At 40.7% G+C, this 23,026-nt stretch overlaps 1 protein-coding gene across 1 annotated transcript in view; it reads right to left on the bottom strand.

Annotated features, from left to right (window-relative positions):
* gabrb3 (gamma-aminobutyric acid type A receptor subunit beta3) overlaps positions 1–23,026 on the bottom strand; it is a 286,937-nt gene that overhangs the window by 27,690 nt on the left and 236,221 nt on the right. Inside the window, exons 7-8 of the mRNA XM_048598034.1 lie at positions 18,878–19,030; positions 2,887–3,131 (exon numbers count right to left, since the gene is read on the bottom strand). Of these exons, the coding sequence (XP_048453991.1) occupies positions 2,887–3,131; positions 18,878–19,030 (398 nt within the window). The remainder of the gene's footprint in view (positions 1–2,886; positions 3,132–18,877; positions 19,031–23,026) is intronic.

The raw sequence follows: 23,026 nt of genomic DNA, 5'->3' as shown, positions 1-23,026 counted from the left end.
TGGTCTATAGCTTCAGTCATAGCTCTGACTGTCAAATCAATTTCACAAGTCTTTGCATATCTGGAAAGTTAAACAGTTTCAAGTGCTTGTGGGTTTCAAATATTGAAACTTTGAAGGGCCTGGATGAATGACACTTTTATTTCCCTATATTGAAACAATTTTTTTTAAGCACTGCTAAAAATGAAGAATGAATCACCTCTTTATAGGCATTTCTCACATATTCAACTGCACCTGTAGGATTCACTGCTTCTGTAAAGATCAGAGAGTAACAGAGATCCACAACACAGAAAAAGGCCTATTGTCCCATTGCATCCATGCTGGTCAAAAACCACCACCGAACTATTCTAAACCCATTTTCTAGAACTATACCCATAGGCTTGGGGACCTTGACATCACAAGATGTTACAGTGAGTGAATAGGCATGGAAGTGGCATACCTTGGCATGGAGTGCATACAGAGCCTTGTTTTTATTGATTCATGTGCTGTGGTTGTGGCTGGTTAGGTGAGCTTTTATTATTCATCCCTAATTGCCCTGGAGAAGGTAGTTGTGGTGAGCTGTCTTCTTGAACAGTTAATTCTATTGGGAGGAGGTAGATGCACAAGTAATTGTGCTCAGAAGGGAATTCATGATCTTTAGCGACTGAAAATAAAGGAAACAGCTATATAGTTCCAAGTCAGGGTTGTGTCTGGTTTGGAGAGAAATTTATTGGCTGTGGTATTACCAAGCATTTGCTGCCCTTGTCCTTCCAGATGGGACAGGTTATGTGCTTGGAACATGCTTCTGAAGGAGTTTTAGTGAATTTTTATAGCATATCATGTCAATGGTAGACAATTGTGCATTGTGGTGGACGGACTGCATGTTGAAGGTGGTTGATGATGTGCCAATCGAGTGGCTTGCTTTGCGCAGCATGGTATTAAGCTTTGACTGTTGTGAGAGCTGCATTTATCCAGGCAGGTCAAGAACATTTATCACTTGTCGATTGGGGAGAGGTGCTGGGAGGACAGGAGGTAAGTTACTCACCATGAAAATTCTTACTGCTGACCCACTCTTATAGCCACAGCATTGATGTAGCTGGTTCAGCTCAGTTTCTAGTCAATGGTAACCACCAGGATGTTGATAGTTGCGATTCAGTGATGGTAATGCCATTGTATATCAGGAGAAGATGATTAGATTCTCCCTTGTTGGAAATAGTCATTGCCTGCTACTTGTATGGTATGAATGTCATTTGCTTATCAGCCCAAATTGACTATTTCAGTATCTGAGGAGTCATGAATGGTGCTGAACATTGTGCAGTTATCAGCAAACAGCCCCATAATGGTCTTGTGATGGAGGGGAGATCATTGATGAAACAGATGAAGATGGACTACACTGAAGGACTTTATTGATGGTCAAGAGTGGACTGAATGGGCATTAATCAACCATTCATACATTTGACAGCACTGACAGAGTTTAATCCTTTTTAAACCAGTTTGATCATTAGAACTTGGTGCCTCCCATTGCTTGCTCAGCTTAATTCCACTATACACCTTTTGTATTTGTATTAAATTACCACCTTGTTACCTTGCCAATCTGAAATTTGGCACAGCATGCTATAGTTATGACCCAGAAGGCATTGCCTCTTCCCCAGAGTATGCTCAATCTATTGCAGGATGGATTCTTGCACTTCGTCTCCAGATCAGCTTCTACATAAGAACATAACATAAGATATAGGAGCAGGAGTAGGCCATCTGGCCTCTCAAGCATGCTCCGCCATTCAACAAGATCATGGCTGATCTTTTCATGGACTCAGCTCCACTTATCCTCCTTCTCACCATAACTGTTAATTTGTTTACTGTTCAAAAATCTATCTATCTTTGCTTTAAAAGCATTTAACGAGGAAGCCTCAACTGTTTCACTGGGCAGGGAATTCCACATATTCGCAACCTTTGGATGAAGAAGTTCCTCCTTAGCTCAGTTCTAATTCTGCTCCCCCTTATTTTGAGTCCAAACAATGTCAGGCAACATTACATAAATTTACCAGGTCGATAGGCTCCATTGATAAACCAGAGGATTTCAAAACTGCTGATGTCATGCTACAAGGTTTATACATCCCTGCAGTGAGTGGTCCACAGAGTTCCGCTCACTCTCACATAAAAGAAGCACCAGGCACACAAACAGAGTAACTGTCGGACGGAAGAGAGTTTAAGGAATTTCCTGATGAGTTAGGGCACTTCAGCCTTGAACAGAGACAGAGACATTCAGAAATGCTATTGTAGTATATCTGATATCCAATAGTGGAGGTGTTGCTGGCCTGGAACAATGCTTTCAGACAGCAAATGACAAGGGCAAGGATATCGGGCTGCAACGGGTAAATTTAGATCAAATGTCAGGGAATATTTCTTTACTAGGAGTTTGGTACACAGCAAAAGCCAGGGCACTCAGAAAAGAGAGAGATTCCGTAGTAGAGGCTGTAAGAAACAAGCAGGCTAAAAGACATTCATCATACAAACTGGTAATGAGAATTATCTGTGCATACTTTATCCACAAAACAAAATCTGAACTTGATATTTATACAGTTCCTTTATAAAGGTCTTGATTATTTCAGCAACAACTTGTATTTCTGGAAGTCTGGACCTCTTTCTTTTCTCTGAGATAACCCTTTGCCCCAGGCACATGCATGTTTTACAGAGAATTGATATCAACTTTCAGCTGTGGCAGCTGATCAGTCATCCATGTATTCAATTTGTCCAACCATCCTTCTCATTGCAGGCCTATTTACTCTGACCAATAAAGGGGAGATTGGTCTTTTTGGCTTCAAATGTACAGGGTGACACTCAATGAGAAAGGTAAATGGAAGAATAATTGCAGCACATCCCACGCAACAGGAAAATATTGTTTTCTCTTACCCTGTTGCCTTCGTACTTGTGTCGACCATTGTTGCCTTTAGTTGCTTTCTCTGCCAATTTCTTCTGCATCTGTGGACCTCTCCCAAAGAAGATGTAGTTGACAAAAGCATATTCGAGTAAGGCCAAGAAGACAAACACAAAGCAGCCCATCAAGTACAAGTCGATGGCTTTGACATAGGGGATCTTTGGAAGGGTCTCTCTCAGATGGGTGTTGATGGTTGTCATGGTCAGCACAGTGGTGATTCCTAGAAAAAAATTACAAATGGGATAAAACAACCTAGACATCAGCGTTATGGTGTGAATTTGCTAATCGTAAACCACTTTTGGACAGGTCTAACAAAACTCGGTAAAGGTTTAGACACAAGATGTAATTCAACTATTGTACAAAAAAAAGGTCTTCCACGTTTTCTGCCCTTCTATCCCAAAGGCTTTGGCATAATTGGAGGATATGGTTGGGTACTGGTTAACCAATGACACCATACACTACTCCAGCTTGAACATGAGTAATGACAGCTCATAAATTTTGAAGAGCATGTCATTGATAAATTTGATTTCTGTCTATAATTGCACTTCTTAGTCATAATTACCTTAGTCATCAGCAATCTGAGGCAGAAACTCTGATGTTTTTTGACCACTCCCCAAACCTCTGAGTCTCAGAAGTCAATGATAATGCCTCTTTCATTGTTTTATCTAAAGTCAGAAAATTCATTGCTGACAGAGGATATCAAATATGTTCAGACTGCACAAAAAGGTGATGCATTTACACAATGAGCTATAATGGAGGTAATTGTTTTTTTCTCCAAGACATTTTTCTTTGGAGTTTCTCCACCAGGATTGAACTATGTCTGGAAAAAGAAGCAACCCAATCAGTGAAACCATTACTTTCACAGTCTTTTGCTTGAATATTGACCAACCCTCAGGCAAAAGTGGGGATTTTGATGATTCAGTCTATAATTTACTGACCATTGTACAACACAGCAGTAAGGGAGGCTTTTGGTGAAGCCCAGAGGTGGCAAACATTGCAAATATTTGACAAACACTGCTTCAAATCATCCTGCATTGTTCAGTACTGAAAATTTCTGTAGGTAATTCAAGACATAAATAAACGTTGATGGACATTCTACCAAATGAACATTTAGGCTCAGGAATGAAAATTCTGGAATGAGGATAGCATCTAAATCCTTTATTCATTCACAGGATATGAGCACCGCTGGCCAGGAAACACTTATTGCCCATCCATAATTGCCCAGAGGGCAGTTAAGAGTCAATCACATTGCTGTGGGTCTGGAGTCACATGTAGGCCAGACCAGGTAAAAATGACAGTTTCCTTCCCTAAGGGACATTAGTGAACCAGATGGGTATTTCCAACAATCAACAATGGATTCATCTTACTTCCAGATATTTATTCAATTCGAGTTCCATTATCTGAGGTGGTGGCATTCAAACCCACGTTCCCAGAATATTATCTGGGTCTTTGCGTTAACAGTCCAGTGATAATACCACTGGGCCATCACTTCCTACAAGTGTAGATTTCAGGCATGGGTATTGTTTGCCAATCTATTGATCTCAGTCAATTTTGATGTCGAAGAGTAGGCACACGACCATTTTCTAATGAGTGCACCCTCCTGTCTGCCTAAAGTTTAATTTGTGCTTGAATTTACAGATCAGTATGCATCATATCAGCTTCCTCGATCTGTTATTTTTAAGAATGTGTTACCAATCCATTGACTTTAAACAGGTTAATCAAAAGAAACTTATGAGTGCCTTAAATATTTAAAAGTTCATAATGCTCATAATAATTTTTCCCTTATATCAGAAAACAGTGTTGCATCTGACCAGCTGTAAAGGAGTGGGCGGCTAAAATAGAGAAAACCCACCCCCTTGCATATTGTGTGTTACCAACTTAATTATAGACATAAATCTGTCAAGTAAATAGGGTTGGCTATGGGTTTTCATCAACAAATATCTGATGGCTTGATGACAGCTCACAGGGGAGACACTGGCCTGGTGATATTATCACTACATTATTAATCCAGAGACCCCAGTAATGATCTGGGGATCAGATTCGAATCTTGCTACGGCCAATGGTGGAATTTGGATTCAATTAAAAACCTGGAATTAAGAGTCTAGTGATGAGCTTTGATTATTAGGGGAAAAAACCCATCTGGTTCCCTCATGTCCCTTTTGGAAGGAAATCTGCCATCCTTACCTGGTCCTGTCTACATGCAACTCCAGACCTACAGCAATGTGACTGACACTTAACTGCTCTCTGGCCAATTAGGGATGGGCAATAAATGCTAGCTTAGCCAGCAGTGCCCATATGAATGAATAAAGAAAACAAAACAATAAACAATAGGAATTGTGTTTACTTCATACTCATGTTCTAGAGTTTAATCATATGTGAAATAAAATTTCATTGCACTTCAAACTCAAACAGAGAAATGCATGGCCTTTCATATTTAACAACCATACTAAAAACATACGTCAGTGTTTCAAAGAATTGGTATTTGTCGTTGAGATGATGCAGTAACACAATCTTGCTTGTATAAAGGCAATTTTAAATATCTTTAAAACTAGTGAAAATAATTCACTTAAAGGTGAACTAAATAACTGATATGGGTCCTTTGCACCTCATTGCTTATTTTATGTGTTTTTTTAAAAGGCACTTTCTTGATAGATTCTGGTCACTACAATGTTCAGCCCTGTCACAGTTAGTCCTACACTATCTCACCAAGTTCTCAGATTCTGTTAATATCTCTTCAGTGTTCTTGATGTCCATATACTGGATCTTTCTATATAAAAAGCTTACATTTCACAATGTCCTTAAAGTTGCGAGAGCAAAGTTGAAGAGCTCAAGTGAAAATCCAACCCGATAGAAAGATGACAGTGTGTTATAAATATAGACATTCTCTTGGATATAGTGATGCTGGTCAGTTCCTCAAGTGCCAGAAATTCAGTGTCATGTTGCAGTCGAACATGTTGCGTCCTCTATTTTTAAATTGTCCTTTTCTTGTTCTGCGCAGAACTCACTCCTCTACCTTTCAAACATTGCAGACAGTGGCACGGTGGCACAGTGGTTAGCACTGCTGGCTCACAGTGCCAGGGACTTGGTTTCAACTCCACCCTCGGGCGACTGTCTGGGTGGAGTTTGCACATTCTCCCATGTGTCAGCGTGGGTTTCCTCCGGGCGCTCTGCCTTCCTCCCACAGTCTGAAGATGTGCAGGCTAGGTGGATTGGCCATGCTAAATCACCCAGGATGGGTGGAATGGCCATGGAAAAGGCAGGGATAGAGTAGGGGGAAAGGCCTGTGTGCGTTGTTCTTTGGAGGGTTTGTGTAGACCCAAATGCCTGATTGGCCTGCTTCCACACTGTAGAGATTCTATGATTCTCTATGACTCAAAACTTAGACTTAAAAAGTGTTGTCTTCACTAAGGAAGAGAGTACTAGACTTCAAGAGATATACGGAGGCTGGTGAAGTGAATTGACAGATGACTGATGAAATTTAAGGCAGAAAGATTTGAAGTGATACACTTTCAGCTGGAAAAATGAGGAGGAACAACACAAAATATATGGTACAATTTTAAAGGGAATTGAGGAACAGAGACATCTGTTGTGTGTGGGCACAAATCTTTGAGGCTGTAGGATAGGATAAAAAATGTTGGCAAATATATATATATATGTACATATAAAAAGGCAGAGAGTCCAAAAACAAGTTGCTAAAATAGATCTATAAACTACAGTAGTATGGCTGTAGCTGGAATTTTATGCTCAATTCTGGGCATCGCACGTTAGGGAGAAGGCGAAAGCTTTGGAAGACAAAGATTTACTAGAATGCTTTCTCGGATGAGGGGTTAAGTTATAGAAGTGAGAGCTCTCCTTGGAGCAGAGAAGGCTGAGGAGATTTGTTAGAGATGTGTAAAAATTTTGGAAGTCTTTGAAGCTGTTTCCAAAGACTGATGAGTTGATAACAAGAGGTCACAGATCTAAGGAGATTAGCAAAATAATCACAGATGATGTGCTAACACATTGTGGAGCTAGTGGAACACAGCAGGTCAGGCAGCATCAGAGGAGCAGGAAAGCTGACGTTTCGGGACGGGACCCTTCTTCAGATAAAGAAGATAAGTTTCTTTTAAGAAATTCTGAAGAAGGGTCCTGACCCGAAACATCAGCTTTCCTGTTCCTCTGATGCTGCCTGGCCTGCTGTGTTCCTCCAGTTCCACACTGTGTTACCTCTGACTCCAGCATCGGCAGTTCTTACTATCACAGATGATGTGACTTTTTTTTCTCTTTCAAGAGTGGTTGGGATGCAGAAAGCACTGTCTGATGCCGAGGTGGGGATTGAGGGAGCGGACACATAATCAATTGTAATCTTTAATCTTCAATTTCAGAGATAACGGAGAAGCATGAGGAAGTGGGACTAATTTGATGCTCTTGAAAAGCATGATCACAGACACGATGGGCTGAAAAGCCTCCTTCTATGCTGTATTGTTCTAAACCTTTTTTTATGATTCTATATTGACAGATTGCATAACCCAGCGAAGTCCCAGTTTAAGAGTGGGTGAATATGAGTTTGTGTCTGAGATTGCTCATCATCTGCTCTGGCTGATCTGATCTTGAGAAAAATAGGTTGGAGTACTACAGTTTGTGATGAGAATGCAATGGAGTGTCACTCCAGGTTGCTCTCAACAGCCTCTTTAATGCCAGTTATCAAGTGATATTGGCAAATGCCTGGGGATAGAAATGATTCACAGTCAAGGGAGATCTTCAGAGCTGTGAGTGCAAGCTACGGTTTAGTTCAATAGTTCAGCTCGTGGGATGACGGGCAATTTGCTTAAAACTGACACAGAGGAAAAGGACTTGTCCCTTTCACAGACCGATGTTGATTGAGGGATAAATGCTGGCTTGATCACTGGAAGAACTTATCCAGTCTTTTTTTGTTGTAATACAGTAGGATCTTTTATGCCCACATGAGGGGCTAGGCATGGCCATGATTAATTCCTCATTCAAAAAAATGGCACCTCCAACAGTCAATTAGTGCAAATGGAGTGTCAGCTTAAATTAAGAGCTTACGTTCTAGAAATTTAATGATACGTTATCCATTTACCTTGCAGCTGCCAAAACAGACGCCAAAAGTCCAAGCTGGTGACTGTGACTGAAGTAGTCTTTAGACACTGAGCATATGGAAATATGTTTGCTCAAGTGTACATTCAGTAAATTTGAATGGCTTAGTGCTAACCGGGCTATTTTCAGGGAAGTCAATTTTTTTTCAAAATTCTTCCACGTAATGCTAGGCCTGCATTTATTGTCCTTCCATAGTTGACATTGACAAGGTGGTGGTGGACCACCTTCTTGAACCACTGAAGTCCACCTGGTGTAGGGACACTCACAGCGCTGTTAAGAAAGGAGTTCTAGGATTTCAACTCAGTGACAGCGAAGGAACTGTGATATTGTTCCAAGTCAGGATTGTTATACAATAGAAGGCAACTACATTTAAATAGAGTCCAAGTCCAAGATCGTAACAAGGTCAGCCAGGTAGACCTGATAGAATATGAGTTCCATGATTGGGGCTGTTAATCTGGCCCAATCAGGGAGCCCAGACTGATAGATATAAACAGGAGTGTCAGAGGTTCTGTTCACTCTGAGGAAGCTGGATCAGTGTAAAGTAATATACATGTATAAATAAAGGTTGACTTAGTGATGGGCTATTGAACTCTGGAGTTTTTTTCACGTATTCTTGCTGAGAGCATTATTTCAGTTAACCACAATCCATAAAATTTAAACCTCACTGATTACTAGCTCTCCATACTTATACAATCAATTCACACTCAAATAATCCCTAACTAATATATCCATCATATGTTCCCACATTCCAATAGGTCTTAGCTACCACTTCAGACTATATGATATGATAACAGATTCACCTTTCCCTTTTAAATAAAAAAGAAAGAAAACATATAAAAATGACATTCCTATGTTTTTTGAAGATTGAATTTCCAAGTACCTTTTTTCCATTATGTACAACACTTTCTCAGAACATGCTGCATTCTTCATAAAACAAAAGAGATAGCTGACTATTGCTATCCTCACATTTCAATTTGGTGACCTTGCCTTTCTCCAGCACCTGTTGTAAAACTGCAATATCGATCCTCAATCCTTTTCTCATTCACACATTTTGTTGAGTGTGTATCATCCCATAGTGACTTATTATCAACATAGCAGTCAATGGATATTGCTGCTGAATCTTTTTTTAGAGTTTCTTCCAATAATTTTATTAAGAAAAATGCCATATCTATTGCTGCACCAAACGTAAGCATCTCCACTGCTAAGATATATTTTATTACTTTTGATCTTTTTGGTTTCCCAAATTCAAGGGCAACATTTGCCTCACTTTCCCATAGAACAAACTGTAGACCCTCCTGCAACCCAGAATCAACAACGAAGATTTGCACAAGAAGCATAACTTAAAACAAGTTTCATGTTGCTGGTATCTCTCTGTGACAGAAATTGCAAAACACAATGTTCCATCTTTATTTGTTTCAATGTTTTCTTTACTCAAATAATATCTTTCAATTTGTAATTTTTTTCAGAGTTGTACTCAACTCCAATACTTTAAAAGTGGTACCTGACTTTGTTTGGATATCCGATATCTGTCCAGCTAGACTTCTCAGTTCTTCCAATTCAGTTCTGGAAGCTGCAATTTTTTTTGTGAAGCCTATTTTAACTCATAGCAATGGGACTAACATTTTTCAAATAAGATTGTTGATGCAAAATTACATTTGATCTTTACTGCCTCATCTCCAATCCTAAATTCTTGCTTTTTAGTGTCTTTTATTGAAATTCGTCTCCGAGCTTGTTCATGTCTACTAAGACTTCCTGATCTTCCAGTCCTCCAGCTTTGTACGACTTTGCTGGTCCTGGTTAAGATGCGTTCTCTATCTTGTCCTCGTTCTTTCTGGATTGATCCTGTTTGACGTCTCCCCCTCTATTAATAGAATTTCATCCAGTGGTTCATGTTATCTTTCTTGGAGCATGTTCACTCCTGGACTCATTGTTTGACCTTGCACTGCATTTTTCTACCTTCCATTTTTGTACTTTACGTCCCCAGTGTATGCCCCTAACCTTCTCATCCTGTACATCTGTCCAGCTTTTACATTTTCCACTGACCTTCCCTGCTCTACTGATAATATTCACTCCACTGCCTAATCACTTCTCGTAATATGTAACTTTGGTAGATTTCCTTTGGGACCAACGGCCTCATATTGACCATCAGAATTGATCTGTACATCATCAGACAAATTGCCAATTGTGGTTGGTTTGATCCTCTCAGCTGTGGCAACATTTGGGTCTGAGAGTGCCCTGCTTCCTTGTTATTTTGTATAACCATAACTTCAGAATCTGCAAATTCGTAATCTGTACCAAGCAATCTTAAAGAGTATATTCAAAAAGTTTATCTCCCATGTTGCACGATTATTCTTTTCCGATCTTTAACAATAGCCTTCCTCTGGTCCCTCTATTCTTTAAGTCCCTTGCTTTTATATCAAACCTACCACCCTGATTCAAACTGGGTTCTGATGGCCTCACCTTATATCTCGCTAGATATCAGCGTTAAATGAATGCTGTGCATTCAAATGCTCTACCAAAGTAAAATTAATTGTCATCCCTTTCCAAGCCGGGGGCTGATCACATTTTACTAATGCAACTTTTGGATTCCTACCAAAAACTGATGTAAACTATATTTTCCCACCATTTTACCATGTACTAGTGCAAACAATAATTTACAATTTGACTGATCTGCCAAAATTTTATGAACAATTTTTTCTATTACTGCATGGTTCCTCTCACATACCCCATTGCTAAAAGGGCTTTCTGATGATGTTTTCATAACAATTATGTTCATATTTGCAAGCATATCTCTAAATTCATCATTAGCAAGCTCCCAACCCACCACCCATTAACAGTGAAAAATTGTGTTAGTGGTCCAGTACATTTTTCCATTACCTAATCCACAATTATTTTCTTGTTTCTATTATGTATTATTGTTGACTGGCAAAATATGGTTGCCGAATCTACAAAATATAAAACTAAAATGATTTTTCATTTATCACATCCACTTATATCAATGGCCACTACCTCGCTGAAGTCTCTTGCTAAGGGCAGAATTACTGTAGGCTGTAACAGTGTTCTTTGATATCATTTTACAAATCTCACATCTATCACATCTCTTCTATGAACTTATTGTACTCCTCATCTCTTATTCCTGTACCCTTTACTCAATTTTTTGACTTTTTAGAGTTGCATGAGCAAATTGCCTATACAACTTTAACACAATAGACATTCTGTCTTCTAACTTTCCACTCTCTGATATCAATAACAGGGCTTTAATTTTTTTTTTAGTGGAGAGGTTACGGTCTAATAAAGGTAGACAATAGTGGTCCAATTCTAAGAACATGCAACATACACATTTTCCAAATAGCTTTGTCATTGTCCATATCCACTTTAATCGCTTTACATTGATGAACTACTTAATAACAAAAGGGTATTTCACTGGACACTACACACATGCTCATAAAATGTTGATTCCAGCCATTTTATAAGGAATAACCACTGAATTCAAAGATTTAATGTGTGGTTATCCCCAAATCTGAAACTGGTGAAACTTGCAAATTGTTTCACTTTGTCCTGATCCTTTGTACTTAGAATCTAGTTAGCAGTTCAGCGAGACTATTCCACATACAATACACAGACATCCACTGCCCAATGCTGCACACTTGAAAGTCTCTGCCAGCAACACATTCATCCTTGGGCTGAAACTTTTAGTATTCAATACAATTCCCTCTCTTTGACCATTAGCTCCATGTTTTTATTCTGAAACTTTCATTTGAAGTTTAGTTTCAGACACTTTACTGTATCATTTAACACAGCCCATAGGCGTTATAGTATTTTGACTCATACCTGAAACATTGATGGCCTACATTGAGCATTTCTGGGATTCATTTGCTTCTTGCCAATGTTAAATTCTCCTCTCAATTGTCAATAGCATTCCCGTCCTCATGTCTATTAGTTACAACTCTTTCATTCTGCTGCTTGTGCTCTGTATCTAGCTGGTCTGACCAATTTATTATCATTGTGTCCTCCATTTTCTGATTGCCTCCTTTGTGCAATGACTACTGTTGGAAGGGAATGCTCTTTTTGGGAATTTGGTTTCATGCTCCTGATACTTGTTCTAGCACTGTATGTTTATCCACAAATTTGACTCCCATAAAAAAAAGTCTGTTCACACTTGATACTTTGACACAATCCAATAACTTTGCATGCCAACAGAAATTACAGAAATTTCATTTGGCGATTTCCCAGTTTTATATACAACTTACTATATTCCATTACATACTCTTCCATGCTACTATCTTCAGTCTTTATAAATCCGTCAAAGTCTGACTGTGCCTCATATGCAGACCACAGATCACCTTTTGGATAAATTTGATCTGTGAGGATTAATAATTTGTCCAAACCTTGAACCATGCTTAAATCATTAGGTCCCACTTCTGAGAGGGTCAAGATCCAGGGTCATAGCTTGCTTCCTCTTTGATAAAGAAGTAACTCAGGTCCACATGGTAACTTCATTCTTCCACTGGTCATGGGACTCATTTTCAGAAAACACAAGTTGGTAATCATAATTCCAAAACTTTACATTTTTACTCAACCATCCTCTGCTACCAAGGTTATGCACTGGAAGATAACTGTTTTTGAACTAAGTCCAGATCACATTTTAACCACACTCCACAAAACTCATACCTCACTGATTGCTAGTTTTAAAAGGTGATAGCAAAAGAGTTGGCAAATTCCTGCATGCGCCTTGCAGGTGGTACACACTGCTGCCATTGTATGTTGGAGGCAGAGAGAGTGAATATCTAAAATCATAAATGCTGCTTTGTCCTGGATGGTATGGAGCTTCTTCATTCCTGTTGCAGCTGCACTCATCCATATAAATGGAAAGCATTCCATTACGCTCTTGAAATGTGCCTTGTAAATGTTGAAAAGACTCTGGGAGGTAGGAGGTGGATTACGTAGGTAGTAGGTAGGTGGATGTGGTGTATCTGGATTTCCAGAAGGCATTTGACAAGGTGCCACACCAAAGGCTGCCACATAAGATAAAGTTGCATGGTATTACAGGCAATATATTGGCATGGATAGAGGATTGGTTGACTCGTAGAAAACAAAGAGTAGGGGTAATTGGCTGTTTTTCTGGTTGGCGGTCAGTGGCTAGTGGTGTGCCTCAGGGATCAGTGCTGGGACCTAAATTGTTTACAATTTACATAGATGATTTGGAGTTGGGGACTAAGTGTGGTGTGTCAAACTTTGCAGATGACACTAAGATGAGTGATAGAGCAAAGTGTGCAGAAGACACTGAAAGTCTGCAGAGGGATATAGATAGTCTAAGTGAGTGGGCAAAGGTCTGGCAGATGGAGTACAGTGTTGATAAGTGTGAGGTCATCCATTTTGGTAGGAGTAACAGCAAAATGGACTATGTTTTAAATGGTAAAAAATTGCAGCACGCTGCTGTGCAGAGGGACTTGGGTGTCCTTGTGCATGAATCACTAAAAGTAGGATTGCAGGTGCAGCAGGTAATTAAAAAGGCAAATGGAATTTTGTCTGCCATTGCTAGAGGGATGGAGTTTAAAAACAGGGAGGCTATGCTGCAGCTGTATAGGGTCCTGGTGAGGCCACACCTGGAGTACTGTGTGCAGTTTTGGTCTCTTTACTTGAGAAGAGATATACTAGCACTGGAGGGGGTGCAGAGGAGATTCACTCGGTTGATTCCAGAGTTGAGAGGGTTGGATTATGAGGAGAGACTGAGTAGGCTGGGATTATACTCATTGGAATTCAGAAGGATGAGGGGAGATCTTATAGAAGCATATAAGATTATGAAGGGAATAGATAAGGTAGGGGTAGGGAGGTTGTTTCCACTAGCAGGTGAAACTAGGACTAGGGGGCATTGCCTCAAAATAAAGGGAAGCAGATGTAGGACTGAGGTCAGGAGGAACTTCTTCACCCAAAGGGTTGTGAATCTGTGGAATTCCCTGCCCAGTGAAGCGGTTGAACCTACCTCGCTGAATGTTTTTAAGGCAAGGCTGGATAAATTTTTGAACAGTAAAGGAATTAAGGGTTATGGTGTGCGGGCGGGTAAGTGGAGCTGAGTCTCAAAAAGATCAGCCATGATCTTATTGAATGGCGGGGCAGGCTTGAGGGGCCGGATGGCCTACTCCTGCTCCTAGTTCTTATGCTCTTATATTCTTACTTGCTACAGAATTCCAAATGATTGACCTGCTCAAGCGCCCACTATATCTGTATGCTAGTCCAGTTCAGTTTCTGGTCAATGGCCATGTCCAGGAAATTGGTAGTGAAAATTCAGCGACAGTATTGCTATTGAATGTCAGGGGAGTTGGGGAGCATATACATGCATTCTTGTTGGAGGTGGTCATTATCTGGATACATCGGAAAAGTCATGAATGGTACTGAACATTCTCTTTAACGGGACAACTATAGGCTGCCACCAAAAAACAGGCTCTTAAAAATATAATATTCTCAATATAGAGCGGGGAAGGACAGCAGTGCACCTCCTGGCTCAACGTCAGATCTGGTGGAGTAGTGGAAGCAGGGTTTCATCAAGTTTTATGTAGTCATTTTGTAGTATAGAACTTGACAATTGCTGCCTTTTTGAGCAATATTATAGTTTAATGTATAAGGCATTCAGTTAGAGTCATAGAGTCATGCAGCACAGAAACAGACCTTCTGTCCAACTCATCTGTGCTGACCAGACACTCCAATCTGATCTAGTCCCATTTGCCAGTATTTGGCCCTCATCCCTCAAAACCCTTCCAATTCATATACCAATTCAGGTGCCTTTTAAATGTTGTAATTGTACCCACCTCCATCACTTCCTCTGGCAGCTCGATCCATACATGCACCACCTGCTGCATGAAAAGGTTACCCCTCAGGTCCTTTTTAAATCTTTCCCCTCTCACCTTAAACCTATGCCCTCTTGTTTTGGACACCACCACCTCAGGAAAAAGACCTTGTCTATTTACCCTATCCATGTCTCTCATGATTTTATAAACCTCCATTGATTGTTACACGTACCAAAATGAAAAGCTTTGTTTATAAGCGTACAGAAGGATTCCAGTAAGTAAGGATGTACAGATCAAAAAGACATAGACAGAGGTTACAATGCACAGGGCATGTACGAGGCGAGATTAACATTAGTGAGATCAGCATTATTTGAAGCTACAGAGTCCATTCATCAATCTAGTAATGGCAGGGAAGAAGCTGTTCTTGAACCTGCTGGTGTGTGTGTTCAGGCTTCTGTATCTTCTGCCTGACAGAAGAGGTTGTAGGAGATCATTACCAGGGTGCGATGGGTCTTTGATAATGTTGGCAGCCTTTCTACAGCAGTCAGCTGTGTAAATGGAGTCCATGGATGGAAGGTTGGTTTCCGTGATGGTCTGGGCTACACATACCACCTTCTGTAGTCTCTTATGGTCCTGGGCAGTGCAGTTGTTATACCAGGCCATTGTGCACCCGGACAGTATGCTACCAATTGTGCATCTGTAGAAGTTGGTCAGGGTCCTTTTGGACATGCCAAATTTCCTGAAATATCTGAGGAAGAAGAGGTGTTATTGTGCCTTCTTGACCACGCTCATCCGTGTGGGAAGTCCAGGATAGGTTGTCGGTTATCGTTACTCCAAGGAACTTTACGCTCTCTACCCTCTCAAACTCAGTTCCATTGAAGTAAATGGGGGTATGTTCTCTTTCTTTCTTTCTGAAGTTGATGATTAGCTCTTTAGTTTTGTCAATGTTGAGAGAGAAGTTGTTCTCATTGCACCACATCATCAAGCCCTCTATCTCCCTTCTGTATTTGACTCGTAGTTGTTAGAAATCCTTCCTACTATGGTGTTGTCAACAGCAAACTTGTAAATGGCAGTCATTCGGAATTTGGCAACACAGTCGTAGGTTTACAGGGAGCACAGTAGGGGGCTGAGGATGCATCCTTGGGGGGGCTCAAGTGATGAGCGTTATTGTGGAGGAGGTGCAGTTACCTATCCTCACTGATTGCGGCCTGTGGGTCAGAAAGCTGAGGATCCATTGCAGAGGGTGGAGCCAAGACCAAGGTCGTGGAGTTTTGAGATCAGTCTGGAGGGGATAATGGTGTTGAAGGCAGAGCTGTAGTCAATGAACAGGAGTCTGATGTCGGTGTCTTTGTCATCCAGATGCTCCAGGGATGAGTGCAGGGCTAGGGATATGGCATCCTCTGTGGACCTGTTATGTCAGTTGGCAAAATGTAGGGAATGGAAGCAGACTGGGAGACTAGAGTTGATGTGGGCCATGACCAGCCTTTTGAAGCACTTCATGATTATTGAGGTCATAGTCATTGGGCGGTAGTCATTAAGGCACACTGTGTGTGCTTTCTTAGTTACAGTGATGATGGTGATCTTCTTGAAGCAGGTGGGGACTTTGGCTTGTAGGAGGGAGAGGTTAAAGATGTTGGTGAATACCTTTGTCAGTTGGTCCGCACAGGATCTAAGTGACACCGTCCAAGCCTGTCGCTTTCCTTGGGTTAACTCCAAGGAAGATTGATCTGACGTCAGCAGCGGTGACCGAAGGAACAGATGTGTCCAGGGCTGTCAGGGCAGGTGTTGCCACGCCAGGGGCATTCTGCTCAAACCGAGCATAGAAAGCGTTGAGCGCATCAGGGAGGGATATGGCTTTGTCCGCCATTTTGCTCTGCTCCATTTTGTATCCTGTAATGTTTTTTAGGCCTTGCCATAGGCGGCATGAGTCTGTAGAGTTGGTTTGGGCCTCTAACTTGGTCCCGTACTGCCTATTGGCCTCCCTGATGGCTTTGCAGGGCTCATACCTGGATTTCGTGTATTAGTCTGGGTCATCCTGACTTGAATGCTGCATGTCTGGTCTTCAGTAGGGAGTGGATTACTTGATTCATCCAAAGTTTACCCTTCAGTCTCAATTGCTCCAGGGAAAAAAGCCCCAGCCTATTCAGCCTCTCCCTAGAGCTCAAACCCTTCAGTCCTGGCAACGTCCTTATTAATCTTTTCTGCACCCTCTCAAATTTAACAACTTCCCTCCTACTGAAAGGCAACAATCCTCTTTGACACAATGTAGAAAATGGAAAAACACAATAATAAGTCCCAATTATTAATTTTATTCTTTTAACAAAACATGCAATATATCTTGAATTTGTTAATATTATCTCGTCATGCAATCCCCCACTGATCATCTCCCTTCCAGATGAAATAGCACATTTAAATGTCCATTAACCTTCCTCAAACAATTTTTTCAATACAACCACAGATATGTAGATTTCTTGGCGGTCTATTCTGACCTCTAATTTCAAAACATTGACCTGACAACAGAATTTATGGTTATTGATTTGGAAGTGTTGAAATACACTCTTTATAACCTTCCCCAATGGTCCTTCTGCACAGGAGACAAATATAGCCCTGTCAAAACTGCAAAGTCTACTGTACCAACATCTGGGGGTATTTGTCAATTTTGGAGGGCTGTTTCACAGGCAAGTCAAGCAACACCAAGCATACCCACAGAATTTTAAATTACAGCCAATGTGCCAAACACCACCACCACTACCCCTGGTATGTCCTGACCCACCAGCAGAATGAAATTACCAGAGGTGGTGGCAAAATGCCATACATTCAGGAAGAAGCTGCCCTGGGAGTCCTCAACATTGATCTCTGACTTCATGATATCTGGTAACAGATACAGACAGCTGTATTATGGCCAACTGAACCATTTTGGTTGATGAGTCAGTGCTCCTCCAAGTTTCACAACATTTGGATGAAGCACTGTGGATGAAAAAGGCACATAACATACTATAGGCAGGGACATTCAATGTCCACCACCAAGAGTGGCTCAGAGGTGATTAAGTAACATTCATGTCACACACGTGCCAAGCTATGACAAATCCCCAACAAGTGAGAACTTAACCACCACCCCTTGATGTTCCTTCACTAATGGGGGTTACCATTGAACAGAAATTGAACTAGACCTGTCAAAAACATAAAGTAGTTATAAGGACTGATTCGAGGCAGGGAATTTTGCAACAAGTAACTCACCTCTTGACTCCCCAAACCCTAGCTACCACCTACAAAGCAGAGGTCAGGAGTGTGATGGGATGCACCCTACTTTCTTAATGACTGTTGCTCCAACAATGCTGAAGAAGCTTGACACCATCCAGGCCAAAGCAGCCCATTTGCTTGACACTGCATCCACTACTTTCAACATTCACTCCTTTTATCAGTGATGCACAGTAGCAGCCAATGCACCATCTACAGGATGCACTTTCAACAGCTTTCAACAGCTCCTTCCAAACTTATGATCTTGACCTCCCAGACCTAGGGCAGCGGATGCATGTGAGCACCACCATCCGCAAGCTCTCTTCCAAGCTAAACGACATCTTGACTTGGAACAATATTGCCATTCCTTCACTGCTGTTGGTCTGAAATCCCGGAACTCCCTGCGTAACAGCATTATGAACGTCTCTACACACTAAGGGCTGCAATGGTTCAAGAAGGTAGTTCATCACCAGTTTCTGCAGATCAATGGGCAATAAATGCCTCGCCAGGGACACTCACATCTCATGAGTGAATAAAAATGTTAAGCTCCACTCTTTTGAGAACCTTCAGAGCACCAAGTAAAACGTGATGGAACTAGTAATTACATGACAAATATACTGTAAGTTATCAATATAAAAAGGAGTTGGTGCAACTCCTACATAGCAATCATTCCACATTTAAATGTTACCAGTTTAAAAGGATCATGATAGAGCTATTCACAGCATTCAATTGTTTATCATGCCATGAATCACGTGCTAAAATGTCATCAAATATATTTCATTCTGCCTGCCTACGGCAGTTATTGAAATAAAGTGCATTTTTTTTTCCTTCTTCGGATAGCACTTACCCAAAGCAACCCTTGCAGCTGAAGCATCATAATTGATCCAAAATGACACCCAGGAAAGAATTGTAATCAGTATGGATGGCATGTATGTTTGAAGAATGAAATAGCCAATGTTTCTCTTTAACCTGAAGCTCAGTGACAGCCTCGGGTATGCACCTGGGAAAATAAATAAGGAAAATGTCATTTAATATTAGAAATATAACCAGTGACAGTCTGCATTCACTGGGGTAGCCTCAAAGGTACACCCATAGGAAAAGCGAATGGAGGTGTCCTCTGGTCTGAATATATACAAGTATGTATTCATTTGGTAGTATAGAAATTATTGCTGAAAAAGACACACTACGTCATTTTTTTAAAATCTTATACTCATCAGGACAATATACAAGAAATATCAAAGAGAAAACAATAAATATATCCAGTTTGCAAGGAAAAAGTGCTGATTGGTTGGCAACTGAAGCCTAATTAGTAGAGGTGTTGCCATGGAGAATGCACCAGGTAAAAATGACTGACAGTTAACTGCCATGTGTTTTTTTTTTTTTTAAAAAACACTTTAAACAAGAGAAGTTGGCTCTGATTAGTCAAGGTATTGGCCTGAGAAATTAACCAGAGAACATCTGTCATCTATTTTGCTACCTGAATAACTGAACATGCTCTTTCTCTCTGCAAAGAAACAGGGCCCTCTGTATTAAAAATGTACCTTCCAGCATACACAAGTACAGCATGCTGTGAGCCTGACTAACAGTCCTAATTGGCAATAAGCATTTAATTCCTTATTATGACTAAAATTCCTTATCAGAAACTAGCCAGAAATGAATTTTCATGATGAAAAATGACACACTATTTCAAACCTGAAAGGCTTGAACTATTTTCAGCTGAGGCAGTGGGGTCAGGATGTGGGGCAAAAGGGACCAATTAAACATTACAAAAACTGTGACCAATGGATTTTTGCTGGACAAGACGATAATGGAATCAAGTTGGGTTGATGGTGTCCTTATATACATTAGCAGTGACCTACCTGAATGATTCTGAAGAAAGGTCACTTGACCCAAAACGTTAACTCTGATTTCTCTCCACAGATGCTGCCAGACCTGCGGAGCTTTTCCAGCAATCCCTGTTTTTGTTCCTGACTGGTGGAACAGGCTCAAGGGGCTGGGTGGCCTCCTTATGTTCCTATGTTATAGCCAGGAGCTCAGAGCAGAGCTGGGGAAGTGGCCAAATATCTAATTAGATTGAGGAATCATTTTAAGTTGGGAAAAGGGCATTGGCAGGATGAGAGTTTTGGAAAAGAACTCCCAAATGCAATGAACAGATGTTGGTGGTGGAGCTAAGAAAGGTGAATTGCTCATCAGATCAGATCTGTGCCAGAATTGCTGATAGTGAAAACTTTGACTTAGAGCTAACCAAAAGATGGAGGGCTAAGATCACGGAGGCTTCACGTCAGAGGAAGAGCCCTTATAATGCATTAGCGGAGCATTATTAATGTGGAATAGGACAATGCTAACCATTGTATCTCATTAATGGAAACATAATAAAAACTATTATCAAGCATTCATAAAAATTGTTTTGGCTGCTTAAAGATAGAACAAAGCTACTTTCTGTAATAAATGACTTCTGAGCAAACATGATGTTTTCCAATTCTGCACTTATTTTTTATCCATCAAAGTAAACTGCTGTGTAACTGTTGTCACGGCAAGCACAGAGCTAGAAGGCCAAGGGCATCAGTTATTGAAAAGAAAACTTCAGCATCAGGTTGCCCATTGACTGGAAGAATTTGGGACGCATTCTTCTGCCTTCGGCTTTCATTTTAATGCAGACGTGTGCGAACTCCCAATGAAGGGGCAGGTATTTTCATACTCCCACACAGGTATTTTCATTGCAATCAATAAACCAATGTCAAATAAATAGCTGCTGTTAATATAATTATAACATCAATGTATGTTCAGGTACAGAATTGATTTTTCTTCCCTGAAATTAATTGACGTGGTACTTACACTGTGCAAGAAGACTGAAACCAAGTATTGCGGTGAGATGCCTAACGTTGTGACCTATTGAGTGTGCAGATTCCTTTGGGTTTAATTCACTCTGTTCTGTCGTTACAATGCTTGATATTAGCTTCCTGCCTATGATATTCTATACAGTCAGCCCATTTATTTTGAAAGGGTTCAAGACTGTATTAAAATACTCGAGGCAAGAAGTTAATGCAAACCAATGAGCTAAAAATAGATCACAGAAGGAATTAAACCCTCAGGAGTACTGCAGTGTTGGCTACGTCTTTTCTGGGATTGCACAGTGATTGGTGAAAGGTCTTTGAAGACTTTTTTTTAATTAGCCTGTGCTACTTGTCCATTAGCCAGTTTGGCTGGAAAAGGAAATAAATAAAATAATGAAACTACTGAAAGAAAAACAAAGCAAACTAACAAGTACAGCTAGATCAGGCATTCTAGATTTCTGCTGTGATTTCCGTGGGTGGGAGAGGGTTGCTATGGATCCTGTGGTTGCTATGGTGAAAAGTTGCATCACTGTCATCAAGACAGTGAACAAACTGCTCCTGAAACACTAAATTGAGGATTTTAACTGTAGAGCTCTAAGGCAGCTTTCATTCCACCTGAACAGGTGGTTTCCCTGACACCTCTCAAGACAACAACGTGTGTCTTATTTCTGGTCTCCATTTTCTCAAGATTTACATAGAGTCTCCAGAGCTGGTCCAGACACTAACATTGTTTATTTGCAAGCACATCCGTGTACAGTTATGTTTGGCTGATGCTGGTACAGCTGTGGAATGCTCTCTGCAACATTAATAGGCAGATTCCACAGCACTGACAGCTCTGGTTATTGGAGAACCACTTTTACTTGGATAAAGAAACAATAACAGAGAATCAGGTCACAGTGTGTTGGCGTACTAATGTAATGCATGGCAAAGAGGTCTCAGGTAGTTTTGTGTTGACTAATATGGTGAGTTTGCAATCACAGGTACAGACTGGCATGGGGCACAGAATAGATTGTTCTGTGAAGGAGCAATTGACTTAGTGCCATTCCCCTCTCTTTTTCCGGGTGACCATGCAAGTTTTATCCTTTCAAATCAGAATTCAATTTCCACCTGAATTCTTCAGATGAACCTGCTTCTATCACACTGATAGGCAATGCATTCCAGAACTTAATTACTCACTAAGTGAAAACGTTTTTCCTCCGCTCACCATTGTTTCTTTTGCCAATTACCATAAATTGATGCTCCCTGGTTCTTGATCCTTTCACCCATGGAAACAGTTTCTCCTTACCTGCTCTGACCAGACAACTTCTGATTTTGTACATCTCTATCAAATCTACAGTCCACCTCCTTCTCTAAGGAAAACAATCCCAAATTCTCTGATCTACCTAAAAAGCTGAAGTTCTTCATCCCTGGAGACATTCTTGTGAATTTTTTCCATTCTCTCTACTGTCTTCACATCCTTCGTAAAGAGGGGAGGGAACAAAAGGCATTTTTTGCATAATTGCTTTGCTTTACTACTTGATGTCCCCATTGATGGATCCTAGGACACTGTGCGCTTTAATTACCAAGCTCTCAATCTGTCCTGCCACTTTCAACATATATACCTCAGCCAGAGTCATTTCAGGCACATCATTGTACAAAAGGAAAATTCTGAAAGTGACTTATACCAAAATAGAAACAGAAAATGCTGGAGAAGCTCAGTAAGTCTTGCTGTATCTGTGGAGAGATAAATAGAGATCTGAAGAAGAGTCACACTAGACTCAAAGCATTAACTCGTTGCTCTTCATAGATGCTGCCAGACAAGTTTCTCCAGCGCTTTCTGTTTTTATTTTAGATTCCTAGCCTCTGCATTATTTTGCCTTTAAGCAACCCATGCTATGTTGCTCTTTTGAAAGCTGAAGGCAGTATCTTCAAGTCTCCAAAGGGGAACATGCAGTTTAAGAGAAAAATATGTGGAGCATGTATTGGTTGTTCGATCTGCCACTGTAACCCATCAAATGTTATAGCTCCGTTCACTTGAGCAGATTTTCGTCCAAAATGCTGTTAAGGCAAGATCTTGTTAGCCATAGGGTGGGAGGGCATGAGCGTGCACCAACTTCAAGCCAGCACAATATTGTGCAAGGTGCAGGGCTGGATGAACACAGCAGGCCAAGCAGCATCATAGG

Source organism: Rhincodon typus, chromosome 6 (genome assembly GCF_021869965.1).
Source record: "Rhincodon typus isolate 14 chromosome 6, sRhiTyp1.1, whole genome shotgun sequence".
Taxonomy (NCBI): domain Eukaryota; kingdom Metazoa; phylum Chordata; class Chondrichthyes; order Orectolobiformes; family Rhincodontidae; genus Rhincodon; species Rhincodon typus.
Note: the sequence above shows the minus strand (reverse complement) of the source record. Positions and strands in the feature narration are given on the sequence as shown.